This window comes from Camarhynchus parvulus, chromosome 1, assembly GCF_901933205.1.
Source record: "Camarhynchus parvulus chromosome 1, STF_HiC, whole genome shotgun sequence".
Lineage (NCBI taxonomy): Eukaryota > Metazoa > Chordata > Aves > Passeriformes > Thraupidae > Camarhynchus > Camarhynchus parvulus.
In genome coordinates, this window is record NC_044571.1 from 19,473,819 (window position 1) to 19,500,553 (window position 26,735).

The 26,735-nt window shown below is 44.7% G+C and overlaps 2 protein-coding genes across 2 annotated transcripts in view; one reads left to right on the forward strand and one right to left on the reverse strand.

Annotated features, from left to right (window-relative positions):
- Positions 1-5,032: 5,032 nt before the first annotated feature.
- LOC115911445 (skin secretory protein xP2-like) lies at positions 5,033-9,810 on the reverse strand. Its single transcript, XM_030962431.1, has 3 exons — positions 8,686-9,810; positions 6,172-6,219; positions 5,033-6,085 (listed from the first exon to the last, which is right to left on the reverse strand). The coding sequence occupies exons 1-2, from the start codon at positions 9,808-9,810 to the stop codon at positions 6,211-6,213; spliced, it is 1,134 nt and encodes a 377-aa protein (XP_030818291.1). The 3' UTR covers positions 5,033-6,085; positions 6,172-6,210.
- A 5,076-nt stretch (positions 9,811-14,886) lies between these two features.
- ARHGAP6 (Rho GTPase activating protein 6) overlaps positions 14,887-26,735 on the forward strand; it is a 292,853-nt gene continuing 281,004 nt past the window's right edge. The window contains exon 1 of the mRNA XM_030943793.1: positions 14,887-15,390. Within this exon, the coding sequence (XP_030799653.1) occupies positions 14,887-15,390 (504 nt within the window). The remainder of the gene's footprint in view (positions 15,391-26,735) is intronic.

The window sequence follows — 26,735 nt, forward strand, 5'->3', positions numbered from 1 at the left end:
CTTGTGCTGTTCTCAGCAGTGCAACAGCGTTGCAACCTGCTAAGCATTTGCTTTCAATGCTTTGAGCACTGACAAAAAGCCCCAAACAAATCAAACAGGTTTTTAAATGCTTGCTAACAAAAGTAAAGAACATTTTGTCTTAACACACAGGTAAATTATTATTTTCTAACCCTGAAAAATTCAATTTTACTCCATTTCATTTGCAGGTAATCAAAATGTTTAAAACAGAAAATGCATGGTAGGAAATGTTGCATATCAGGTATCATCCACTGTCCTCTCAGAAAGCATTTGCAACTATATTCCAGTCTTACAATGAAAGTACTTTGTGGCTGTGTGATTTTCTGTTGTTTTGGGTTTTTTTTAAGGCATGCTAAGGCACAAGAAGAAGAGTGGTCTTTTAAGGTCCCTCCTTGGGCTCCACAGTTCTGTAATCAGTTCCATGAAATACCCTCAAGCTTGGTGGATCAGCATCACTGACAGCCTGGTCAGCTTCACCTACTGGCCAGGGCTCCTTTTTCTGCTCACATATTGGCCCACAGAGTGCTGCAGCAATACTGGTGCACATGTAAGTTACTTTCTGCAACCAAACCCCATTGAGATATTCTGCCCAAATCTTTTCCACTGGCCACACTAAGCCACAAAGCTGCATTCTCTTTTGCTCAGTGGGAAAATAATTGACAGACTGGGTACCCTCAAAGTCACTATTTTTGCCTTTGAATACCAATTTTTTTGTGCTGCTCCTGGAAAAACTTCATGATCTTACAGGTGTAAACTCAGTCATTTCTCCCAGCAATCCCATGTAATGGTAGTGAGATCTCCCCTGATATCCACCTATACTCAATAACAAGGTCACATATCCTGCCTGGGAGAGTACTGGTGAGGGAGAAAGGACAAGGAAAATGACACAGGCAAGGAAAACAAAGTGCTTCTCCCAATCCAATACCACTTCAAGGGCTCTATTGCTTCAAGTCCACTCAGTCACACCAAGTGCAGCAAGACACACACCTGCATGCCCTGAACAAAGGCACTCTCAGAGGTTTCCCCACCTCAAACCAACCTTACTTGATTATTGCCAGTGTGGACTTGCTAACATTTGTAATCCCAGCACCTCTGTTAAGTACTTGTGTAGTTATCATTCCACAGCTAAAAGATGGGGAAAAGAATCTTTTCCCTTAGCACTGCATAGACCATCCCAGGGAGATGCACACAGCAGGGAACCATCTGCCTGCCCTGGTGGTATTTGTTTGCTCCAAACACCATCAATGACATTTCACTGTCACAAAGTGAAAAAAACCCAGGAGCTGAGACTAGGCAGGTATGGTGGGAGACTATACCATGCCAGAATGCCCAAGTGCAAGGTGGGAAGTTTAAGCAGAGGAGGTTTGAACTCCTAGGTCATGTTACACATTTCAAGGACATGCCTTGTCCCTGTTTACGCCAGCAACATCTACTCCTGGACACACAATCCAGGTCCTCTGCTACCATGCTGTCTTGCAGGTTATCAACTAAGCAGCCCAACAACCAACTTAAGCACACTTTACTGCCCACTACCTTCATGTAACCTCATATTTGGGGGTAACAGAGGGCATTTATGGACACTGACTATCAGCAATGCAGATGGTGCTTATATCAAAAGCACTTACACTGCAGCCAGTGTAAGCAATGTAGTTGGTTTTAAACAACCACTCCTGACTTCAGATCATTAGAACTGCCATTTGAAGTGGCAGGTGGGATCTTCTACACCTGCTGATGTAGGTTCAGATAAAATGTTCACATTGCACTGTTCAGAAAATTAAAAAAAAATCTGGAAACTGAATATGATCCAGGTTTTGCTATGAATGGAATAAATAACAAGCAACCTAAGTTTTGTGCAAAGGATTTTATGGACACAAATATTTGCAATTAAAAAATTTAAAGAAAACACTTTGGTGTTTTTATGTAAACATTCCCCTGCTGCCTTGGAAATATTGACACAGCAACAGTGCACTGAGACGTTGCAGAAAATAAAGTATTCTTTAAAATAAAGAAAGAGCTACAACCACACCAAAAAAGGGAAAAGTACTTATTGAATTATTTCAAGATTACAAATAGATATAAACATGTTCCTGCTATTTAAATCCCTGCTGCTCTTTTGCTGATTGCCCAGTAAACTGCTAAACTGCACCAATGCCAGGTGGTTTTGATGAGACTTTCCAGGTGAAGAAAAAAAAATCCTGGACCTAGAAGATTTTATGGATCAAAGTGTCCTTTATTGGGTTGGGCTGAGGCATGCTAAACTTCACGATAGGGTAAAAACCAAACCTGGGTACCAAAACAAGAGGGGAAAATAAGATCTTTATCGTTTCTCCAGCCAAGTTTTCAGACACGTAATCTCTTTGTAGGAAGAGTTACCAAAAGCACTCCCACAGACGCTATCAATTGTTGCAGTCCCTGTTAAGCCTATGACCTGAAAAGAAGTTTGGTAACTTCACCAGGCAACACCTCCACCAACACCAAGGCTGTTAAAACTGACTCACATCCCTTCCCTCGATAGTTACAACAGTCTTGGGGGCTTTGGGGTTTGATTTTACCAGAGGAGTGGACAGAAAAAAATGCTGCCAATGCCACTAGCTTCTCAAAACCACACAAGCCTTGCAGGCAAATGGGGAGCCTCCTGTGTGCTCTCCACCCAGCCACACCAGACACTCTCTGACTTCCTTCATGCTAGACCACACAACCTGGCAGAACTACCCACACAGAGTGAAAGGCTCTGTACATACGGACAGGCTGATCAGACGCTGCCCTCAGAAGATGTCTGCTGTGCTCACCAGATTTTTATAAAGAAGATAACCAAGTTGGTACAATGATTCAAGACAGCAGAAGATTGGAAAGCAATGTTTGAAGCTTAAATTGGAAGTCACACTGAGAAGATCTCATCAGAAGTTGGAAGTAGTTTTGGTCAACTGAAGTTGCAACAGGCTACCTCATGTGAAACACTCTGCTGCCACCTTATCTTTAAAGACACATCATTGTACTAATAAGGCCAGAGGAGTAGTAACAGCCTTGTCTTTTCAGATGCTTTAAATACCTCAAACTGAACTGCTGCACACAGGTGGAAGTTAGAAATCCCAGTTATTTGACTACTTCTGTTACAGCTCAACTCTGAACTCCCCAAGCATGTCAGCTTACTGAAAGAACTACGTATTTTAGTCTTATCCCTACATTGCAACTTGTTTTGTGTTTTGTCAGAATCACACTGCATTAGTTTTGATTTGTTCTTTGCAATAACAATGCATATAAGTCCAGAACATGAAAAAGCACATCTGTGGGGGAAAAAAAGTTATCCTGCTAGAAATCCCTAAAAATAAACTTATTTGAAATTACTCCTCAAAAGTAATTCTAGTTAACTGAGAGAAAACTGGTTTTCCATAAGCTGCTGGTCCTCCCATACAAGTAAATTCCCACACACTTCACAAATATTCCCAACTGGAAATTCCATCAGTCTTAGTGAAAAGCTTTGCATCACCTTTGCACAAATGCTCAAAATCTTTAGAGCAAAGCATAAGAGATTTCAACTATACCAAAGACATCCCCCATGCTATGAAATAGCCCTTAGAGAAATAGTATTTGTAGAAAAATAACTCCCTATGTGTCACTGGTTTCCACTGCAGATCACAGTTACTCCGAGAGGAACAGAATCATGGTTCAATCCCAAACCTCTCTCCAAGTGTGTGCTCTATCCTCACATATCACTTAATTAAAGTGTTATCCCCAGTGTCAAGGATAGAGCCAAATCCATGCAGTAACTTAACTGCTGAAATTTGAAGAAATCCCTTGAAGTCCAACATTTTAATGAGAAACTAGTGTAGAAGGAGATTTCCTGCAGAATCTTACAGCACAGCAATGAGAGGCAAAGCACACATGCAACAATAAACCCTAATGCAAGGATGCACAAGTACCACAGTGAAATTACAGGGCGGCTCAGAGTGAGGAAGAAAAACAGCAGAGGGGAGGAGGTCCCATACATTGCAAAACATCACTGCCAATGACATGAAACACAACTTCATTATGAAAGCAGGCAGTGACTTTAAAGCAGCCACTGACACTGCAGAGCAAGGTAGAGCTCTGGCAATTCTCTACAGCAGATAGGGAAGACAGGGTGGTCCAACCCAGAACCAGCAGCAACCAGGAGACTGGGTGGTGACAGTGCCAGGAAGGGCACCAGACTGTATGAAAATTGGAGAGAGTAACAAACAAACCCAAAACATTCTTGGCAGAAGGACTCAGCAAAGAACATTAGGAAGTGTTTTAGACTCCGGCTGGCTATGCTGCTTTCAAAGCAGACACAAAAACCAAAACTTGCTGCTTTGTGGCTCTGAGTCTGTAGGTTAAGACCCACACTTGTATAACTCTTAAGGGAGGCAGATGAGACCAGTTTTTGCTCACTCTTCCTCACTCCACATCCACCTCTTCCCAGACCTCTCCTCAAATCCTGACACTACAGCCCTTGCTCAGGCAGAGATCCCTGCAGTGATGGAGCAGCCATGTGGTTCATGTAGCAATGATGGTAACAAACACAGCACAGACCAGTGAGTAACCAGGTTCTGATTTCTTAAAACCGGAGGACAAGGGAAAAATAGCATGAGTGATCAGATGATTGAGCTTAAGCCCCTTCCTGAAAACAAAAAGTACTTTTGTAATGTGTAAAAGTGGTCGATATTCTACTGTATCAAATGCAAGAATCTCAGCGTTCACTAGATCAGTTTTGGAGACTATTAAGTATTTTAGTACAGAGGCTATTTCATTTTCAAGGCCCAATATGTGCATCACTGTCTCAAAAACTGGCAGATGAATAAGCTATGACAACTACAGCTACACTATGAAGTCTTTATGCAAAATCTTGGAAGAAAATTCCAAAGATTAATTTTCACTTGTTAATTAAAATTCAGTTGCGCTTTAATAACTGAAAACCAGAAATTGTGTAAAAAGTCAGGTGATAAAGTGAATACAAAAGCAAAGTGGCAATACAAGAACAAGGGAGGAAAAAACCCGGTAAGATTAAGAATAGCATTTAAATATAAAAATTTATTTAGGTGAAGTCACAAACAGTTTGATATCAATTTACAAACACTTTATGTTATGCATATTATTGGAAATATTGAGAAAGGGAGAGGACATAAGGGCAGCTTTTTCCTGAAACAACTAAAGGCAAACCCTTACCATCATGTGCATTACTGGATCATAGTATTACCTCGACCATACCCCTTAGTATGCAAGGAAAAAGGAGAACAAAACAAAATACTGAGATGCAGAATGAAAACTGTGAATCAGTGAAAAAGATTTTCATGAACACCAGACTACAAAGGTCTAGTCTGATAGTCATGATTCTAAGTAATCTACTAGGATAAAAACAAAATTATAACTTAGGTAAATCATTATAATTGATGAAGAATTTTGTAATGCACAACTGGGCTATCTGACAATGACAGTAATGGTTAATGCAGAACAATGGAAAGAGGATACTGAGCCTAACAGAATAATTCTGTTGACAACCTGAGTTATTATCCCAAGTGTATGATACTTTTCTGAGTGAAATACACATTTATGTTGCAGATACTCTCAATGAAATGGCAAAAGTAACAGCTGTAACAAGACAAGTTATGATTTATTTTTTTAAACAAATATAATACAAAGGGTTTTGAAGTGTCCGGTTGTGATCTGCAAAGATCCAGGATTGCACACAGGTTTAGTCAAATGAGAAGGTCTAATCTGCGCATTAAATTGGCTTTTACTTTCAAAGCAGTATTTTAGGGCAGGATTCTCCTCCGGGAGAGTGTTCCTGACCTCATTCAACCAGTGTTCAATTTATTCACCTTCCTGAATCTTTGCCCTCTTTGGATAGTCTGTGACAAGTGCTGCGCTGCAGGAATTCCTGTTTTCCAGCAAACTGGCTTGCTCTGCAGGTTTGTAGTCCATTGTTACAATTGCTGATTGGGTAAAATGAATTTCCTACGTCTTCTCTAGCACAGCTTGCAACGCAACAGAAGCAGAGGTAAAAGAATGCACTAGAATACCAGAGCTCCACTTAAACACCAACGGAGTCAGGCTGTTGGCACCAATAAGAAATTCTGTATTTAACAAATCTGCAAATATTTAAGATCCAAAGTTATTCAGTTTTATAAATAAACTCACCCACTTAGTCTGACTCCTATCCCAACTGGTCTTCTGTTTTCATGGAGTCTGGGGAAAAAAAAGAGTTGTCTGAAGTTATACACACAGACATAAATTTGCAGGAATGACTCTCAGCTATCCTACACACACACCAATTATCGCACTCAAACTACAACTAGGATTTCTCACTTTGCTCTTTCCATGTAATGCAAAGTTACAGCTCTTCACCAGTGCCTTAGAAAGGACAGCTGTGTTCAGACACAATGCTTTCTACACTTTGACTTAATTTCTATTGTTTAACCCGCTGTGAAAATGCAGAATTAGAGATACAGGCACTAAACTAAATGATGCTGAAATTCAAGGAATCTTGGACTAAAAGGGGGAATGAAATCCAGTCAGGCTGCCTAACACTATCCCTCAAAACTACAAAAAGAAAATAAGTTCAAAACAACAGCCTGGTAAAAAAGGTTTTTGTAAAACACCTCCTCTTCCTCTTGACAGTGTGAATGTTGAAAAGCTTAGGTTCTGTCCAAAGTCTTGAGGCCATAAAAAGGTATTCTCTCCCATTTTAATTCCCCAGTTCTTTTGCCCAAGTGATGTCACATCTTATTTTGCTGAAGTAGTTTTACACAACGTAAAGAGAGCTTGCAATGAGCTGGGGAGATATGGGGAAACACACAGGTCACCTCCAAGAAAATATTTCCTTGCTGTGGCCAATGACAAATTCATGCTTTATCCTAGGCCTCATCTACATTTGACAGCTGCCTAAACCATCATTTCATTTAAGGACATTTTTAAACAGTTATAAGAGACTATATGCTACCAATTAAAAACTGCTCTAATAACAGAAAGGTGGCTGAAACCACAACAGTTAATTGCCCAAGTTTTACTTTTTCATTGTGCTGCTAAAGTACTACTCATTTTACAAACATTAAACCTTTGATATTTTGTAAGAGTTAAAATAAACATGTTTATTTTTTTCTTTACACTTTCTGGGGGAAAAATACAACAATGCCACTGATAAAAATCAACTAGGAAGTTTCCATGAAATCAAAGGGGATTGAGACCCCCGGTGCCTCAGCAGAACACCCAGCAAAGCTCAGCACTGACAGACCAGCTGCTGTGGAAGAAGTTACAAGAGTGGTTAACATGACAAGATGAAGGTCCAGTCTCACATGAGATGAAAACCATAAGCCATTGCCCATCTGGTGCTCACATAAGATCTGCAGGAAAAACAAGAACTGAGCTGTTCACCTTGAGAATGGAGAAATGTAAACAGACATATCAGAAAAAGCTGCAGAACACAGAGCATCAACCACAGAAGGTGCAAGGCCAGCAGGCCTGGGTTTATCTATCTTACTGTGTGGTGTTTGTTCCCCTTCTTTGTCACAGGTTGGCCTAGAGAAGTTACTTTTGATATGTACCAAAGGCAAGACTTGGTGTGATACACCAAGCACTTTCAGATGCCTTGAAAAGGGACCAGGCTAACATGAGTCAAAGCAAAGAACTTAGTCCCCCTGTGCTGGCAATCCCGGACAAGCACAGCATCTGCTAAAGCAACAAAAATTCTTATGGAAGGCAAAAGTTCTTTCTACAGTTGTAAAAAATAACTGGGTAGAAATAAACATAGCAAACATAACAGAATCTCTCTGTCACTATTCAGCTGGCATGAAGCTCAACATTCAGCATTCAGCTAAATTTTTTGGGCTGGGGATCTGGCAGACTGCAGTCACCAGTGTAAGAGAAGCAGCACAACCCCTAATATAGACAGGCAGCCGGCTGTGGAGCTCAGCATCATGCCTCAGGCAGGAGAAAGGGCAGACCTGCCTGCATCCACCACAGGTTATACCAATTCATACAGTGAGGCCTGTACTGAAAGCAAACCAAGTACACAAAATCCCCCCTACTTCTCCTAATCACACTCATCATCTTTTCCCAAAAAACAGGCTCTAACTTATGGATTAAATCTAGTGAGCCCCAAAACAGGTTTAATCTTCAAATCGTGGTGAATTTGCACACTGTGGGCATTCTTAATGAAGTTTATCTTTATTCATATCAATTTTTTGCCATCCCATGCTGTCTGCAACCGCCCACATGCTCCCATAGTAACAGGAGAGTCTGTACTCTATGCCTTACATAAAGATAACTGTATTGCTGAGAAAGTTGATTTTTAAAGACAACTCAGAGGAAAAGAACAAAACCACAGAACATCTTTAGTCTAATGTCTTCAGGAAAATGCAAAAAATACACCAGAAGAAGGAATTAGTGGAGTTCCTATTTTCTGGTGGCTGGAGCAATAAATGCTCAAACATTTGCTCAGAGCATACATCCGCATGCACACTTCTCACGGTGGCCAGCTGGGCACCCGTGATACCGTGTCCCTATGGTCAACACGAGCAAAGGGTCAGGGCCATGAGATGAGAGCTGCCGACCAAACAAGGGCACCCTAACTGCCCCTTTCTCCTCTTCCCATCCGAGGGAGCGCCATGCCTGGCCAGCGGAGCAGAGAAACACGCGGCCATCGGCCCATCACACCTGGCTTTTCTCCTCCTCCTTAGGGCTCTGGCCCGGCGGTGGCGGCTGGGCCGGCGAGGCCTGTGTCTCGCTGTCAGTACGCAGACGTCGGGGGACAAGCGACTTGAGGGGCGCCATCCACTTCATCCACAGGTCCAAGTCGACGTCGCCCCAGGGCAGCGAGGGGTTCTTGGCCGCCCGCCGCCGGAAATCCTCATCGTAGTTCATCCAGGAGGTGCCCCCGTAGGTGGCGTGCAGCTTGCGGATGGTGTCCAGGTACTTGAACATGGCTCCGCAGCGCGCCGGGTGCTTCTCGCACAGCACGCTGGCGTACACCAGGAAGGCCGAGACCCACTGGTCCAGCGTGTCCCCCGGGCGCGGGCCGTGCTCGGGGGCCAGCTCTGTGTGGAGCAAGGAAAAGAGGTCAATGAACTCCCCCCGCCAGATCCGCTCCTTGGTGGCCTTGGCCAACTTGTAGCCCAGCGGCCGCCGCAGCCCCACGTAGGGGGTGGCCGCCGCCTCGGCCTCGCCCTGCCCCGCCGCCGCCGCCGCTGCCGGAGCCGGAGCAGGGGCTGGGGCTGGGGCCGGGGCTGGGGCCGGGGCCGGGGCCCCGGCCGCGCCGCTCGCCGCTGCCGCCTCGGCGCAGGGACTGGCGGCCGCCGCCGCCGCCGCCGCCGCCCCCAGCGCGGCCTGGCGCTCCAGCCAGCGCGGGTTCACGTAGACGGTCCGCAGGCGCGGCGCGGCCCCGGCCGCCGCCGCTGCCGCCGCCCGCGCCGAGCCCTCGGCGCCGGGCTGAAGCCGCAGCACGGCCAGGGCGGCGGGCGCGCCGGCGGGCAGGTCGCTGCCGTCCCGCCGCGGGGCCGGCTGGGCCGCCGCCGGCACCTGCAGCAGCGAGGGCGCCGCCCAGGGCGGAGAGCCGCCCCTAGGCCCGGCCGCCGCCGCCAGCGCCTCTAGGCCCGGGAGGCCGAGCCGCGAGCCGGGCGCCACCGCGCCGAGCACCCATCGGGTCTCGGCGATCCCGGTGCGGTCCCGGGGGCTCCGCGACCTCCCCTCCTCGCGGCGGCCGGCGAGCGCCGTCCCCAGCGTTAGCGGGGCCGCGACTCCGGCCCGGCGGCGGCGGCGGCTCCGCCGCCTCCCACGTGGCATCGGCACGGCGGCTGCGGGCGGCGCGCGCGGCGGGGGCGGGGCCGAGGGGCGGGGCCAGAGCCGAGTCCCCGCCCCCGGGCGGCCCCGGCCCCGCCCCCCGCGGTTCCCCGATCCCTGGGCCGTTCCAGGGGATTGTCCGGGCGGCGCTGGAATGCGTGGAGGGGAGCACAGAGAGCGGAATACTCTGCCTCTCGCTCAAAAAATGACCCCCAATCCCGGTGTATATATATGCATGCTCTATACATATATGTATATCTAAATGTACATATGTATATCCACACACATTTACAAATATATACCCCACATTTAGTTAGATATATGATATGCTATATAAAAGATTTGCATGCTGTATATATAACTTCTGTAAGGATATGTAGTAGGCGCCCCGATGTCATTATTATTGCTTCAGTATAGCAAATGTTTTGAGGAATAGTGGCATTACATCGCTTCTCCCTTCCAGTATGAATAAATCTCTTTTTCTCTTTACAGAAAATGGCTTTTTCTTTAATTTTTTTGGGGGTGCTGCCACACAGATTCAGCTTTCCTAGCTAAGCACTGAGTAGGTCACCAGCTGGGTGAAGGTTGAACCCCACTGGAGTAAAAGCTGGGTGCTGGCTCCTTGTGCGGACTCATGCACTCCACAGCTGCTTCCACAAACACTTCTGTAGCACTCTCTTCTGGAGGAGCAGCCTTGACTGCTGTGCTGAAATGTTTATAGATCAATTCCACTGCAACAAAGACATAAGTTCTGTAAAAAAATATACCAGTTCTTTCAGTTTCACAGAAAGACTGGAAGAGATATATTTCAGATTAAATCCTTTTTGACCAAATAATTCAAATCCCAGGAATGACAAACTCAGCAATTCTTCTGTAAGAAAAAAAAAGTAAGGTAAAGGAGTGGCTTTGGGGTTTTGTGTGGTTTTTTTTTTTAATGTTTAATAGATTCTAAAGAAATAATTAGAGTGACAAAAACTTACTATTTTCCAAATCACCTTTATTTTCAGGGATTTTTCAGAAGTCTGAACAAAACAGGCTTTATTTAATTCTTGAGATGAATACACTCTCATTTTGATAAAAAAATATTTTTTAAAAAATTCAACCAAAACAGGTGACAGTCACTTCTTCCAATTTCAGTTTAATGGGGCATTAATAAAACAAGACATTGTTAAAATAACAATAAGACCATAGTTTATCTAAAACTTAGCCATGTAACATGCCTGTTATTAAGTCAGGTGACAGGCATTTACACAAAGTCTCTGAAAATTTTATGAAGGTTAAGATTTTCTTGACTTTGCTTCAAAATTAATATTTGTTTAGAATCAGAAAGTGATCAAAGTTAGAGGGAATCTCAAGCGGTCTATACTCCAACCTCCTGGTCACAGAAGGGCAAAAACTAGTGCCTTCTTCAGTTAGATCTTGAAAACCATCAGTGACAGGGATTCCACAGCCTGTTCCATCACTGATTATTACCCTTGGTAATCACATTACTCTTCCAGTCACATTTTTCTCCTCTATGTGCCCAGAAATGGCTTCCAGAGAGAACTTGCTTTTGTGATTTTCCTGAAGTGAAGACACCAGCCTTTAGCAGCTTGGGTAGTCCTTCCTCTATTTGAAGACAGGTGCAGCATCCAGCCTTTTCCAAGCCATTAGGTATTTCTCCAAATTTTGATGGCCTTTCAAATATAAAAAGTGGCCTTCCTGACATAATTCAGCTCTTTGAGCACTCTCAGATTCATCCCCACTGGCTCCTGAGACTTGATTGGTCTGTGACTCCTCAAGAAAAGATCCATTACTTGGTCCTTTTCCCCCGTTTACAGGTATTTCCACCTTGAGGCACAAAGGGCTGCGAGATTTTGTTGGTGAAGGTCAAGGCAATGAAGGTATAAATAGAAATAATTTGGGCCACTTCTACAGGTTTTTTAAATACTTCCAGGGACAATGCCTCTACCACTTCCTTGGGCAGCCTGTTCCAGTGTTTTGCCTCAAAAAAGAAGGGCTAGCAGCATCAAATCCACTAGTATTATCTCACTAATTCTCTGCAGATATGGCTGCCCAGACAGTATCTTGTGGCTGGAAGTTATCAGGAAAATTTGGGAATTAGGACTGTGTTTTTGTCCTCTGCTAGTACACTGCCCACTAAGAGCTCAAGCCTATTTCAGGATGGTGATGCCAGGTCTCACAATAATGCAGTTCACAGTGATAATGAACAGAAACTTCCAAACTAATCAGTAAGTGCTTTTATTGCTGTTACCCCTGAAAGATGCAGACAGCAGCTAAGACCAGCAGTGAAGTTGTCTACATGGAGCATCTCTATGCATATGCTGCCTTTACTCTTTGAATTGTAGCTGTGATCCTCTCTGTCTCATGAAAACTATAATTTTTCATGGAGGCTTTAATGAAGAAAACCAGCTGGGCAATAAGTAACACCTGGGCTGAGCAGGTGGAAGGAAGAATGCTTTGCCTCCACTTCATTGAGAGCTGCTGCTTGTGACGTATGCTCCTAACTATGCACTTATCTGATCGTTTCAGTCTCCTTTCACAGGCTGTGTGTGCAGCGTGTAAGGATCTGAATCGGAAACTTGGGGGTTTGCCTGCTGGCAACTGGCTGTGCCCAGGAGTACCAGCCCTTCAAAGCGGGCAGGGCACCTCACTGCTTCAGGGAACTGCTTCTGGTGAATCTTGGAGGCAAATGTGATTGCCCTCATGTGATGAGTTCCTTACAGTTCTGAATTTCTCTCTCTGCTTTTTCCTCGTGTCTTCCTGTCCCTTTATGTTCCCATGATATTTGTACAGGACAAAAAGAGCAAATACTTGTAGCCACATGTATGTATATTTGTATTGCAGATGTGTCTCTCAACTAAACTAGTAGAATAGGCTCAGAACTGCAAAAACAAATGCAGATTGTTTTATGCTTCAGACCTTCTTTTTAGTCTCAAGCATGAGACCTTATTGAAGGCATTAATGAGGAGGCAAAATGAAATGAAGCTCTAAACAGAAACAGCTGCAACCTTAGCTGTGGAGGAACTTGGAATTAGGCAATAGGACAGTTTATGAAAATAAGAGGGAAAAGCTACTTTGCAGACCAAGAAAAAAAAAATCTCATTTGGAAACATTACCTAAAAGCAGAACACCTCCCTTTGAAAGTGGATGTACTTGTGTGCTGTTGCTGTTCATGAACCTTAAACAAAGCCACAGAGGACAGAAGTGCCTACTCTATTGATGAAACCAGAAAGTGCTGCCACAGAGCATTTACCTGCATTGGCTCCAGGACCCCAGAGAGAACAACACAACCCTGCACTAGGGTCTGAGGAGAAAATGCAGCATGAAGAGAAAATAACCCTTGTGTCATGCTAGAGCTTTTTTTTTTTTTTTTTCCAAAATAACCAGTCTTTCTAGGCAAATTTTCTAAGAGCTGCTTGCAACAGTTTTGGGGAGCTGGTGGGTTTTCAAGTCAAAAGAAGGATGCTTAGGCCCCATGGAATCAGCAGTCTAACTGTGAGCTCATCTGAGAGTCGGGAGGTTTGCCACTTACACAGGGGTTGTCCTTGAGCATCTTCAACTTACTCCATAAATAAAAGTATAGATCAGGAAGAAAAACAGGATTTGGTGCTGTGTGTTTTGCTTTCCAACTAGAAAAATTTAGCAGTTGTAGCATTCACTGACACAATAGCAACAGAAACAAACCCACCCATGAAGCTAAAGGTTACTTAATAAGGTTTAAACACTGAGTAAATGATGGTGTTGGAGATCCAGGAAAACCCCGACAAACATCGCTGCTGAACTCCCGCAGTGAGGGGAGGGGGACTGCTAATATTCCCAGCTAGGAGCAGCAGCAGGAGCCAGATTCTGCAGCTGAGGGGCTGCTTCCTTCACTCCAGGTGAGAAGGAGCTGGCTGCCTTCACGGAGCTGCATGGTATTGTCCCTCTCTGTGCATTCTGTTTCTGCATTTCTTTACAATTTTGCTTTCCCCAAGTTTGTTCCGTCTCTCTAGTAAATGTTTCCTTGCCTATGCTTGCAGTGGGAACAGAGAAAGTCTCAATGGAAGATAAACACGTTCAGTTACTTGTCCTGGGGAGGCTTAGCTTCACTGGTCCCACTCCTGTCCTTTTCTGTGGCCGTGAGGTACTCAGCAGAAGAGTTACAGGTCTCGGTGACCCATGCTGCCTGTGGGGCTCACGTCCATGCGCCCTCAAAGGAGGTGTTTCAGAGGATGGAAGAGAGACGTGGGCCAGAACACAGCTACAAATCGAGCTCCGTTGAAGACCCTGTCCCGTGTGCTGCACAGCGTGAGTATCCTGTTTGTTGCTGGAAGTTTTTTCTGGAGATATCATCTCTGCCCGACACAGGTGGGGCGGACGGGGGTTCCATAAGCAGCAGCGGGGCCGGAGTGGGATGCGGCGCAAGGCTCAGAAGGGTCAGACCGAGGCTCGGCTGCACCTCGGGAGCGATCGTTCCGGAGAACGGCTGCCGCCGCTGCTCGATCGCTCCCCAAACGCAGCTGCACCGGCCCAGGGTGGCACCCGCAGCGCCGGTGCCCGCGCAGCCCGGCGGGGCTGCCTCCCCCGCGCCCCCGACCTGGACGTCCCGCGGCACAGCGAGGTGCGGGCGACACCGGGAGCGGCTCTTCCCGCCCCGTGAGGAGAGGCGGACGGGCCTCGCCACCGCCGGACCCGACCGGCTGTGTGTGCGTGTGTGTGTGGGGCGGCCCGCGGCTCCCGGCGCATCGCGGCCGAGGGGGGAGTGACTCTGGCAGCCTGCGGCGAGCCCAGATAAAAGCTCCGCTGCTGCCGTTTTCCCTCCCCTTTTCTCTCGTAACTTTTTTTTTTTTTTCCCTCCCTCTCCCTCCCAGCAAAGTGACCGCGCCGGCGGCAGCCCCGGAGCAGCCCCAGCGCCGGACGCCGCCATGAGCCCCGCGGTGCCGCCGTCGGGCCGCGCTGCCGGGGGCTGAGCCCGGCCGTGGGGGACGCCCCGAGGGCCGCTCCGCGCCCGCCCTGGCGGGGGCTGGAGGCAAAGGCAGCGAGAGCCCAGGCAGGACCCCCGGCCGCCCCGCCGTGCCCGGGGCAGCGCCCGCCGCGATGTCGGCGCAGAGCCTGCTGAGCAGCGTTTTCTCCTGCTCCTCCCCGGCCGCCGCCGCCCCCGCCGCCGCCAAGAGCCTCTCCAAGCGGAGGCTCCGCCAGACGCGCAGCCTCGACCCCGCCATCATCGGCGGCGGCCGGGAGGACGGCGAGGGCGCGGGGCGAGCGCCGCGGGCGCGGGCCGCCGGCAGCCCCTTGGGGGAGCGCCGCGCTCCTCGGGGCGCCCCGCCGCTCCACGGCGCCTCCTTCTCCACCCCCTGCACCCCACTGGAGCGCTCGCCGCCGGGCAGTGCTCTCTTTGACGAGGAGAGCCTCCGCGGGAAGCGGAGTCCCGGCTGCGAGCTGCCCTTCCTGGCGCGCACCCCCTCGGCCCTGGCGCTGAGCGGCACCGCCAGCCCCTCCAACAGCATCTTCTCCTCGCCCCGGCGCTGGCTGCAGCAGAGGAAGGGGCAACCCTCGCCGCCCGAGCCTCGCCCCGCCGCCTACGTCGTGTGGAAATCCGAGGTAGGCACGCCCGCCCCCGGGGGACGGGCACTCGCCGCGCCGCCCTCGCCCCCGTCCCGGTGTTTCGCCGCCACCCGGCCCGGCCCGGCCCGGCCCGGCGGGGCTGCCCCGCGGGGCTCCAGCAGCGCCCGCGGTGGGTGCGCGGTGCAGCGGGACCCGTGCGGGTCTGCCCCGTGCCGCGGGGCCGTCGAGGCCGCCGCGGGTGTTGGTGCCGGGAGCTGGCATCTGCGGCGCTGGAGGGTCGGATATTTGAGGTTCCCTCGACGGGTTCCACGTGTATTTGTCCCAGGCCTGTAAAACCTTCCCCTCCCAGTTTCACACCTCTTAAACTGAAGCATGTGATGGCTTCTAACAAGACAGACAAATTATTTTTGATGTGAACACACCCAGTGAGTTGTGATTTATTTGAAAACGCACATCTGTCAGTACCACATGAAGAGCAATTGTATTCCAAGACAAATCCAACTTTGCAATGCAAGTATTTATTCATTTAACTTGGATGTCATCGATGTTGGGCTGCAGATACCATACCATGTGGATGAATGTTTTCAAAAAATGTGGCATTGTTTCCTGGTAGCAATTGCTCATCAAGTTGGTTATGCTGAGCCCTTTGTAGCAGAAGAAATTTTTTTGTTTTGAGAAATTCTCCATCCTGTTCGTGTTGATGAGGTTCCCGCTTAACTGTTCAGTAGTGCCTTCTGGAGAACTGGGATCAGAGCACAGCATTTCCATTTCCATTTCAGATGAACTTATTATAAATAGTTGGCAATAATTAGATGCATCATTAAAACAGCCCCATTGTTGCAGTGGGATGTGGAAGTCCTTGTAAAATGGTTGCCTTACACATCAATATCAGATCAAAACCAAACTGGGCATCGTGATAGCACAAGATTACAAAATGCAGTTTTCATGGGCAAAGGCTGCATCTTACCCTGAGCTCCCATATCTCCCTGTTTGCTTGGAGTATAAAAGTCGTTAGTGTCTGCCAATTGGGATGGAGTGTCAACATGTGAGTGGCAACTTCAGGCATGATGCTGGCTAATGTTGAAAGAGGTGGTGAAGAATCTTAGCAGTTTTAAAAATGGATTATTATGAGATCTTGTAATCAGAAGTTAGTCTAAGCAATATTTCATCCTGATGCTTGAATTCTAAGATAATAAAAAATTCATGGTCTCAAAGAACTTTGTGGGATTTGTAGCATCAGTGAACAGTGAGAAAGTAGGTGACCACGCTAATTAAGGATAAAAACCTCCAGTGGACAGTAAGATAAAAGGTGATCACACTACTTAAGGATAAGTTTGCCGCTTATCCACTAATGATGTTATAAGGTCTATCAGAACATACATAGGATTTCCTGTGATGAGTGTCCTGACTGAGTCCAAGACTCACAGCATGGCTTCTGGTATGTAAATCTAAGCAGGTCTTCCTTTTTTCACTGAATCTATGGTGGTGGACACTTGGGGCATTTTTTTCAGATCTGCTGTGTGTCAAAACATGCAGCACATCACATCTTCAGACTGCATATTGCAAACTACTGGTTCTTACTTAATTTGGTGTGTGTTGAGCATTTTAAAATAGTCAACGCCTTTTTTTTGGGAGGGATGTCATTGTCCCAGCAGTCACGGTGGTGAGGCTGTGATGTCAGGAGCAGGGTGTGCTGGCCTCCTGCAGTGGGCCAGTGTTGTCATTGTGAATTGGTAGTGTTTTATGTCAGTCCTCATGTAACCTGATACTTGCTGGTTTCAGAGTTGCTATTTCAAGACATTATACAGATATGAACTTAGTTGTTCAGCAAAGACATCTACAAATTATATTAATCTATATTTTAGAAGAAACTGCTCATACATAATATTTATCTTATTCTCCCTATTGTTTTAGGGATGCATCCTAATGGTCATTCAGTCTGGTCTCATTATAAAACAGCATTATTAATAAAGGACTTAGTTGTTTGCTTCCTATTTAGTGGTTATTTGAAGAGGTGCATTTTTTTGTAAGTGAAGGATTTTTTTGTCTCTAGAGCTTCATCCTGGCTGTGGCAAAGCAAATGTGCTTGAGGAGGTGGAAAAACCCACATTTTATTGGGTGAAAAGGAAGTAACTGTTTATAATATTATAGCTTTAAAAGGTCCCATTATTCAAATTATTGTATTCTCAGTAGAAGTGTGTAGTTCCATTTCTGTTCAACTTAGGAAATAAAATACATCACAATAATGATTTTACTCGGCTGTAAAAAACAACTGAATAGATGACTGCCTAATGAAAATGAACAGTGAAAGTTATAGTTGTAGTACTTAAAAATTCCCATCCTGTAAGTTGGGAATAAAATAAATGCAAAATCAGTTTTCTTTACCTTCATTCCAACACCTTCAGTTTAATTGCCCTTTTTAGGAAATACTGCTCTACAGCCACTGTGGAAGCAACAGGGTTATGGACTAGGAGATAAATGGGGTAATTATTTTCTCCCCCACTACCTTAATCTTTAAAGGAGTAAAGAGAAGTAAAAATGCCATGGAAGTTCCCTTCAGAACCCCTTCAAAATTATAACTTCTGGGCCAGGCCTCCTGCACCTGTCCCAAGCTGGATCAGTGTGGTGGCATCCACAGGGACACACTGAAGGTGGGATTTGCAGCCTGTGCTGATGAATCCTGCCCTGGGACAGCTGGTACCTTGGGGCTGTAGGGGTAGGGCACCTGGCCCAGCTCCAGTCAGGTTTTAAAGCAGGCATACCCCACTGATCTGAGATTTCTGTATATGAGGCCACAGTGTCCATATTAGCTTTGTTATGACGCCAGGAGAATAAAATGCATTGCTTATTTTACCTTTTTTTCATTGCAATTCTTTGACTTCTGCATTTTATATGACAAGTCTATCAACTGGCCTAGGGAGAGAAAGGTTGCTGCTAAGTTCATGCCACCACTCATAAATAATTTTTAGTGGAATTCCTGAATGCACAGGGGATTTCCAATTTCAGCAGCAGGTCACACCTAAATGTGTTTCTTAGGTCCACAGATTTTTGAATGCGAAGCACATCTGAGACAGATGTGTCTGTCACTGCCCAGTGACCTGGCAGTTCTTTATTGACATGTTGTTTTCTTCACAAGAACCTTTTTACAACTGTAAAGATTATTTTTTGGCAGAACTTTACTTTTATGATAAGCATTCTTTCACCTTTCTATTTTCTGCTTATGTATATAAGCTGCTTAAACATAAAACCTGTTCCTGGGTCTGTGGAAATCATCAACTACATTTCCAGTTGTTTCAGCAGGACAAGGCCAAGGGGGATTTTTAATAAGAGAAAAAAAGCATTCATCTTTAATTCCCATCTGATCTCAGCTGTCCTTTTATGCCGTTTTCCTTGAAGAAAATTCACTTTCACTTGCAAAATTAAGTCTATTATGTTTTCATTAAGTGTTTCACATGCTCAGGTAAGTCTCTAAGTAAGCTAAATATCATGGATAAGATGGTAGAAATACCTGGAAATACCTTAATGCCTTGATTCTGCCAAAATTTGTCATACATTTATGCTAACATACCTGGGTAGACCTGCACAAGTTAAGGATGCAAGTGTTTACCCTGACTGACTGACTGACTGAAATACATTTGTTGGGTCCAGAATAGCTCAAGATTAATAGATCTGTGTGAAATCTCAAGCTGTGTTAATTCTTGTGCTTATTTTTCTGTCTTAAAAATGGTGACGGAAAGCCACAGCAAGTGGATTAAAATATGACAAATCATGGGAATGTGTCCAAGTAATCTATTTGTTGTGAGAAACCAATTCTAGACACTTAAATTTATACGGCCTGATTATTTTGCTGTCATAATCTGTGTGTTACTAACCAGTTAAATATTACCATCTCCAACTAGTATGCTTTTTTGGGGGGAGAGGTGATTTTAAAGTAACGGTAGCATTAACATCTGCAGCCTTCCCACCTGCATGCCTGGCTCCTGGGAGGCAGGGGGCAGCGTCCTTAGCTTGCAGTTTGCTTCTCAGTGAAATCGGGTTGCTGCGGGTGGACAGGCCCTTCCACACCACCACCACCTCCTCCTCCTCCTCCTTCCTCCTTCCTCCCTCCTCCTCCTCCTGTCTCCTGCACTGCTGGCTGGCCAAACTGTGATGAGCTGCAAGGATGTTGGAGAAGCTAATCTGCGCTACCAGAACATTGGTTTAGCTGAATTATTTTATAGTATGGCCATCAGAAGTAGTGAACGTTCACAGCACAGGTTTCAGCTGGCAGGTGCCTTGGCAGGTCAGCTTTGGTAAATTCACTGGCTTGATACTTCAGGAGTTTAAGTCCATTGGGAAGGCAGTGTAGATTCTCTTTCCTTGTACCAAGTGGGGGTCCTCTCTTCTCTCAGGCAGGACAAGAGAAAATGGCCTCAAACTGTGTCACTGGAGGTTCAGGTGGACATCAACTGTGAGAGCAGTGTGTTACCCTTAAGCACCTTGATACCTAACCCAGAGATTTTGCTGTATGGATAGAAGACATGTTGGCACATATTCCCTTTCAGAGCTCTGATTAACTGTCCTGGAAGCAAAATGGGGGTCTAGCATGTTTAAATCTATAACTTGCATTTTTTCTGTTGAGGGGTCTTCTTAATGAGATGTGTGAAAACTGTACTTTTGAAGTTTTTTTTTTTTTTAATAAACTAAAAACTGTATGTGCTGGTATTTACCAGTGAACTGCTCTGCTCTGGAGAGATTATATATATAGAGCACTCTTCTGCTTTATTTTCTTGCCTAAGACATTCCAAACCACTGGACATACAGATTAGTCTCAGCCTGAGTCTGTTCCATTCAATGCTGTAAGTGTTCTATAATTACAAAATTTGGTGGGCAGGAATGTTGTGGGTCTCTCATGACAGGAATGCAATTAAAAGTAACTAAAAATATTCAGTATTTCCGATTTTGGCAAGTGGACTCTTCCCATTCTCGACTAAATTACGTCTGAAGACATTGGATGAAAATATGGGGATTGATGGCTAGGACAGACAGAATTTTTCAAGTGTGCATTGCTTAAGTAATGGGAAAGGAACTTGTGAAAAGAATAGAAATGAGACTGAAAAGTAATTTTCAGTAACCTCTAAAATATTAACAACCCAGGCTGCTGTCTTGACTTCACGGTGGATTTGAAGCACATTTAGTTTTGCAGACTCTATTGCATGAAAAGAACTGCACCTGTGACAGCTTGCAGGTGAAGAACATTTCAGAAGTCTCTTCTGCAGTGTTCTGGCTGTACAAGTATTAAGGCTGTACAGGTATTAAGCCTGTTTGGAGGATTTGTTTTTTCCTTCCAGATGTAAATTTCATAATTGAAAGCAGCAGGGGGTTCTGAGCAAGTAGGGCTGAAGAGTCATGATGACATCGTAGTAACTTCAGTGTACTAGTGTCAGAGTTGTAGAGTTAAAATCTTAATTAAAAAAGGTACTAAAAATCAAAATCATAATGGCAATCCTGTCTTAGTCTCCTTAAATGTGATATAACGCTGCTCATATTTGATTCTCTGGCTATGTGGCGCAGTATTTGAGAGCATAAGCACCACTGGAATTAAGTTAACATTTGAAAATGCAGCTTTTGTGCATCCTGGGTTCCACTGGTTGCTAACTGGACCAGGTGTCTGGATTGTGGCCAAATATTTCATTCAAATTGTAGAAACTGTAAGGAGAGCAATAAGGAGGTTCAGAGCAAGGTTCAGACTTCATTTGGCCTTGCAACTTATTGGCCAGTTTTGGAAGATACTGAGCTTTCAGACTTCAACAAATACTCAAATGTGTGCCTTCCTTTTGGCTGGTGACTGCTAATCAAACCAGAGCATCAGGAGGGAAGCAAAGTCTTTAGTTACCATTCAATCCTAGGAATTTACTTTCTTCACCTCACTTTAAAACCTTTGTATCAATTATTGTGTACAAATTTTTAAGCTGTGCTTGTTCAAAATAATTTTTTTAATCTTTTCTTATCCTATAACACTAATACATGTCAATGGAAATGTATGTTGAGGCTTTCTGGTCGAGTTTTAGTTTTTCCTAGATGTGTACAGACTGGCTATTTCAAGTTCCATGTTTTTTCCACTCCGGTTGTCAGCTAAGAATTATTAAATCCCCGGGAGAGTTGAGAGTGTTTTTGAAGGATTTGATGAGCTTCCAGTGCCTGATGCTTGCCACATTGTTGTACTGGAACCAGATGTTGGGTACCACATGTTTGTGTTTTTGGACCGAAGTAGGTTAGGTACTGTGTCTCTGGCTCATAAAACCAAGCATCAGTTTCACACCCTAAAGCTGTCATCCCTGGGTCATCATCCTCACAGTCCTGGCCATGGGAACAGCTTGCATCAGCGTCCCCAGTTATGAAACCAGAACTGTCTTTTCTGGATCTTCCTACTTCATCTCATCTGTATCCTCTCAAAGAAAAGACCTTCTGACTTACACTATTTACCCGTGAGGACTCTGAGTGTGTGAGGTCAGAAAGAGATTTTTGAGCACTGCACTTAGTGAGAATTCACATGAGCAGTCAGTCCAATGCAGAAACTCTCCTCATGGCTGCTGGGAACTTGTTTTTCTGTCGTGTTAGGTTCTGAGTTCTGTTCCACACACTTGGACCTTTTTATGTTGGGCTTGTCTTTTATCCATTTCTAATACACCTTGTTATGCATAGCTTCCTTTATCCTCCCTGCCAAAAATTAAAAAGGAAGATACTGTGTCTTGTTCCTTTCATCACCTGAAATTCATACTGAAAAAGAAAGGAAAAAAAAAAAGCTGCTTTACTGTAGCTGTTGCCTACTATTTGGATTGGCCAAGTCAGATGATAAGTACTTTTCTCATAATTGGACAAACTGGTTTTCAGCAAAGTACAAAGTATGTTGCAGACCTTGCTAACAAAGGAAGGATTTAGTTTTAGGTTTTTTAGTGCAATTAAGATTTCTTTTGCATTGCCTTGGAATTAGCCTGGACTTGATTTTCAGTGGTGGAACTACATGTACCTCCGCTGAGCACATATAACTGATTTTGCAAGAGGAAGACTAATACAAAATTTCCATTTCTATTTTCAGGTTTTATTTACTTTATCCCTTTGTTTTCTGCCACTGTTGTAATATGGCAAGATCATTTCTGAGCACTAACTTTTTCATTTTTCTCTGAAGGGTAATTTCAGTTGAGTAGCACCCTACTGAGACTAATGTGGTGAGAAACCAGTTGGCTGTGCTGTGTTCAGTTTTCATTTGCCTCTCTCTGTAAAAATTTAAAAATACTCCTCCTACAGGAAATGTTTTCAGTTCTGTTATGTCTTTTGCTTCCCATAGGAGGTATTCCTTTTAATTTATTGAATAAACCCATAAAAATTTTGGCACAATAGGGTCTTTGGGCAAGCTGTTTAAGAGATCTCACCATCTTCCGTTTTTAGAAGATGTGCAATTGTTTCTTTATACAGTGCTATGAGGCTCTGGGGCCAGCTAACAATTATGTGAAATGGGAGAATTTGAAGCTAAAGAATGTGAATTGACACATCTGCTGTCACTTCTCAAATATTGTTATTTTGATTGTTTGTATTTCATATTTATCCTTCTTAAACCATAATCAATCCCTTTTCTCTTTCCCCTGTCTTCAGTCTTAAAAGGATTCTGGGTAATATTTTGCACTCAGTCTCATCACCACAATTCCTTTTGTAAGTGTATGTGTGTATAGGAATATTAATAAAGCTTCATAGGAAGGTTAAATCCTCATAACGTCCTGGTTGGCAATCAGATCTGTTTAACTGTTAATTTAATTTGATGACAGTGCAGACTACTATTTGAAAGGGGGGGTGGAGAAAGAGAGATTGGGATAAATTACATTTTCATGCTCCAAAATAAGACCCTATCTACTCTATCATAAATTAGAAAAATATGGTTGAGTTTTCTTGTGGCTGTTTCATAACATTCCTACTGACAAAATATGGCGTGCCTCTTGCTCATTGCTTCACTACTGTTTCTCAAGCATGTGTTTGTGTCTGCATCCAGTGACAGCTTTTGTTCCAGCACACCACAGGGACATGTCTTGTAGGACTTTAGAAGGGGGCAGTCGACTCAGAAATGCTACACAGAGTGGGCTCTGCCAGGGAGTGGGTACCAAACCACAGCAAACCAGGAAAATGAGGCAGCCGGGTTACTTAAATAGACACAATTAGAAGTTTTTCTTACTTTAGAGATAAAGGGCCTTAATTCTGTATTCACTGAAGGAATCCAATGTAGTTGGCAGCCAACGTATATGGAGGATTTTAAAGAAACTTTTTAGCCTAATAGTTGGTAAGATTTACATTGGCAAATTGACATATTTTAAGTCTCTGGCACACTATCCAAAAGGCATCTCAGCGCTTTTCTCTTCTTGAGGTATGAGAACATATGATTTCCTCGCCCTGCCAAGACTCAGATGGAACCTTTCTGTTCCATAAACCTCTCCTGAACAGAGGCAGAGTGAATGTAACAGATAAACATACTTTTCTTTCTTGGAGTAAATTATATAACAGAGCCTCCCGCCTGTCTTTTAGCCCAAATGCAGATAAATTATACCACCTCACGTGGACCAGAGGAAAAGGAGCTAGCCTAACTCATTTAGTGAGCTGTGGAAGGTGTGTAATGTGGAGAGCAGGATATCTGCATACTGCATGAGCAGAAAGGTAACAGGCAGGTCAAGGGAAGGGATTTCACCCTTGTGAGGCCCCATCTGGGCACTTTGTACATGGGAGATGTTGACAAACTGGAGCAAATGGACTGGAGGGCCATCAGGACTATGAAAGGATGAGAGTGCTTAGTGCATGAGGAAAGGATGAGGTTTGTTTCAGGCTGGAGAAGAATCAAGGGGGAATGAAAATCCACTTTTACTACCTACATGGGGGACTAAGGAGAAGGTGCAGCTGGATATTGTCAGTTGCACAATGACAGTCACAAGTTGCAGCAAGAGGAATTTTGAGTAGATCTAAGTAAAAAAGCATTCACAGCAGGAGTGGTTAACTGTTGAGATGGGCTCCCCAGAGAGGCTGTGGAGTCTCTGTTCTTGGAAATTTTCAGCCCTTGACAGGTCAAGGCTCAAAGGATTAATTCAAATTTTGAAGATAAAACCCAGCTTTGAGTAGTAGATTGGACCAGATGACCTGCAGAGGTCCCTTCTGACCTAATATTTTCTGTGATTCTGTGACTCCAGGTATGATTTCTTTCCACAGTAGAATGAAAACTGCTGTTCTCCCTTGTGCTGCAACATACTTTTGATGGGACAGAAGTTGCTAAGTTGCAGAAATTATGATGCTCTCCAGCACCAGCATTGGAAGCAGGCTTGTAGGAAGAGTAATTTCTTTCATTCAGTCATTCTCCAAAGCTGTTGGTGTGTTTCTACTCTGTGAGGCATATCCTTACTCTTACTCCTACTCTCCTGGTGTCTCACAAATGCAAAGAAAGCCAGGGTAGCTCTTTAAAGGTATCAGTAAAATTCAAAACAAACCCCAACCAAAGCTTTCTGAAATTCAAGTGTTTTGCAGAGGCAGATAGACAGTGGCCTAGCAGAACTTCAGCAGGGATTTGGCAGGGAACTTTCAGTAACTACTTGCCAGGTTGGTTTCCTGCCACCTCATTTAACCAAGCCAGCCTGCTTCTTCCAGCACCAGGGAGCCCAGGGCTAAGAAGGGCTCACACCTTTAGGACAGCGTGTTGTTAGGACAGACTTGTTCTGACATTGAGCTTGTCTTTTTTTGTGGGTTGTTTACATTTAAAAATATTGAACATATGGCAGAACACCATTAACTTTTCCTACCATTTCATGGTAGCTCAGTGTGCTCGTGACAGGCCGTGTGATGTGCTGCCTAGAACACTTGAGTTCAATGCCTGTAATAAAATGATGGTACAGAAGCATTGCTGTCAATTTAGCTTTTCTAACTTTCATTTTTGTCATCTTGCATTATAAAAGGAAAAATAACCTGTGAGAGAAATGGAAGAAGGAAAAAAATTGAAGAGGTATGCAAGAAGGAAAGGAAATCTCCTGCCGAGCTTTGAGCTGGGAATTGCATCAAATACACAGAAAAATAGGTGTGGCAATGGGACTGTTCAGGACTTGCCTATATTGTCTTACACAGCAAGAGTTTAACCTGATACTGACCTTGCGATTTATGAGCTTAAGGGTACAGTTATGTAACTGGGATCAGTCAAAGCTAAACTGAACTGGAATAGGCAGATGGGGCCACACAGCCTGGAAAAAGCTGGTACCAAATTGGCTTGCTGAAATAAATGCTTCCATTCTGCTATTTAAAAGGAGCACAAGTCATAATTTGCTGCTGTTTATAATGCAGCAGTGGGCTTTTTTGAGCTTCTGAAGCGTGTTGATCAATATCAGACCTGTGTGTCTTTTCCTTGCTCTTAAGAAATTATTTTGAAAAGTCTTCATTTAGCTGGCAGAGGTTTTGTCAAGCAGGTGCAGCCTCCAGCATTGAGTATGAAAATGGGCTGACAGAAGGATCTTGCCCACAGTAAAACAAAGCTTGGACTCATAAGTGTTTGCAGTCTTGGTAAGTACTTGTTTCCTTCATGGACCAGAACATAAGAGGAAGAAAAGGTGATTCCAGCTGTGTGGTTCAAATAGAAGAAGACAAGGAAGGGCAGAAGACAGCACAGTATGGTAAATGAGTATGTAAGTGAACATCAGCAAGGCTGTAATGCAGGATTGCCACTGAAGTGCCACCACCGCTGGGCAGAGGAGAGCTTTGACTTCTGCTTGGGTGTCCCTGCCCTGTCTTGCTCATGGTGTGATGTCCTGCTTTACTGCTGGGAGTGCTGAGCCCAAGGTGCTCAGGTCATGGCGTGGTTCAGCACGCTGTGGCTCTGCTTGCCACACCACCTGGCCCTCAGTGTGGTTCAGTCAGATGAAAGGCTGGGGCTGGACCCAGCAGTGCGGGGTCTGTCCTGGCTGCCATGGTGCTTGGTGCTCCCTGAATAGTTCTCACCATCATCTCTGCAATGAGATTTTCTGAAGCTTTTGACTCACTTTTGAAGATGAACTTTGAGTTCCTGGATTATTTGGATAGTTTTTGAAATCTTAATCTAGATGTTCTGTATTGTTACTTTTTGTTATTGTAATTAGAGCCTTCTTTCTTTCTTCTTTCTCAGAAAAGGACTGTAATGCTGAGGTCTTCCACACAACTGAATACTTATTTTTAGCAGTAGAGGGGTCTTAAGCCTTGTTCATATGTTTCCTTGTGCAGTTTTTCATTTTAGTAGCATTTTCAGCTGTTGTTGTTTCAAATGTTCATGCTTTGTTTGTGCTTGTTTTGTGATGATAGATATGTGCTTTAGCACAACTTGCTAAATTATATTTGTCTCTACTATGATTGGTTGT

Coding starts and splice junctions, on each gene's coding strand:
- LOC115911445 (XM_030962431.1), bottom strand. CDS start 9,810: ATGCCACGTGGGAGGCGGCGGAGCCGCCGCCGCCGCCGGGCCGGAGTC.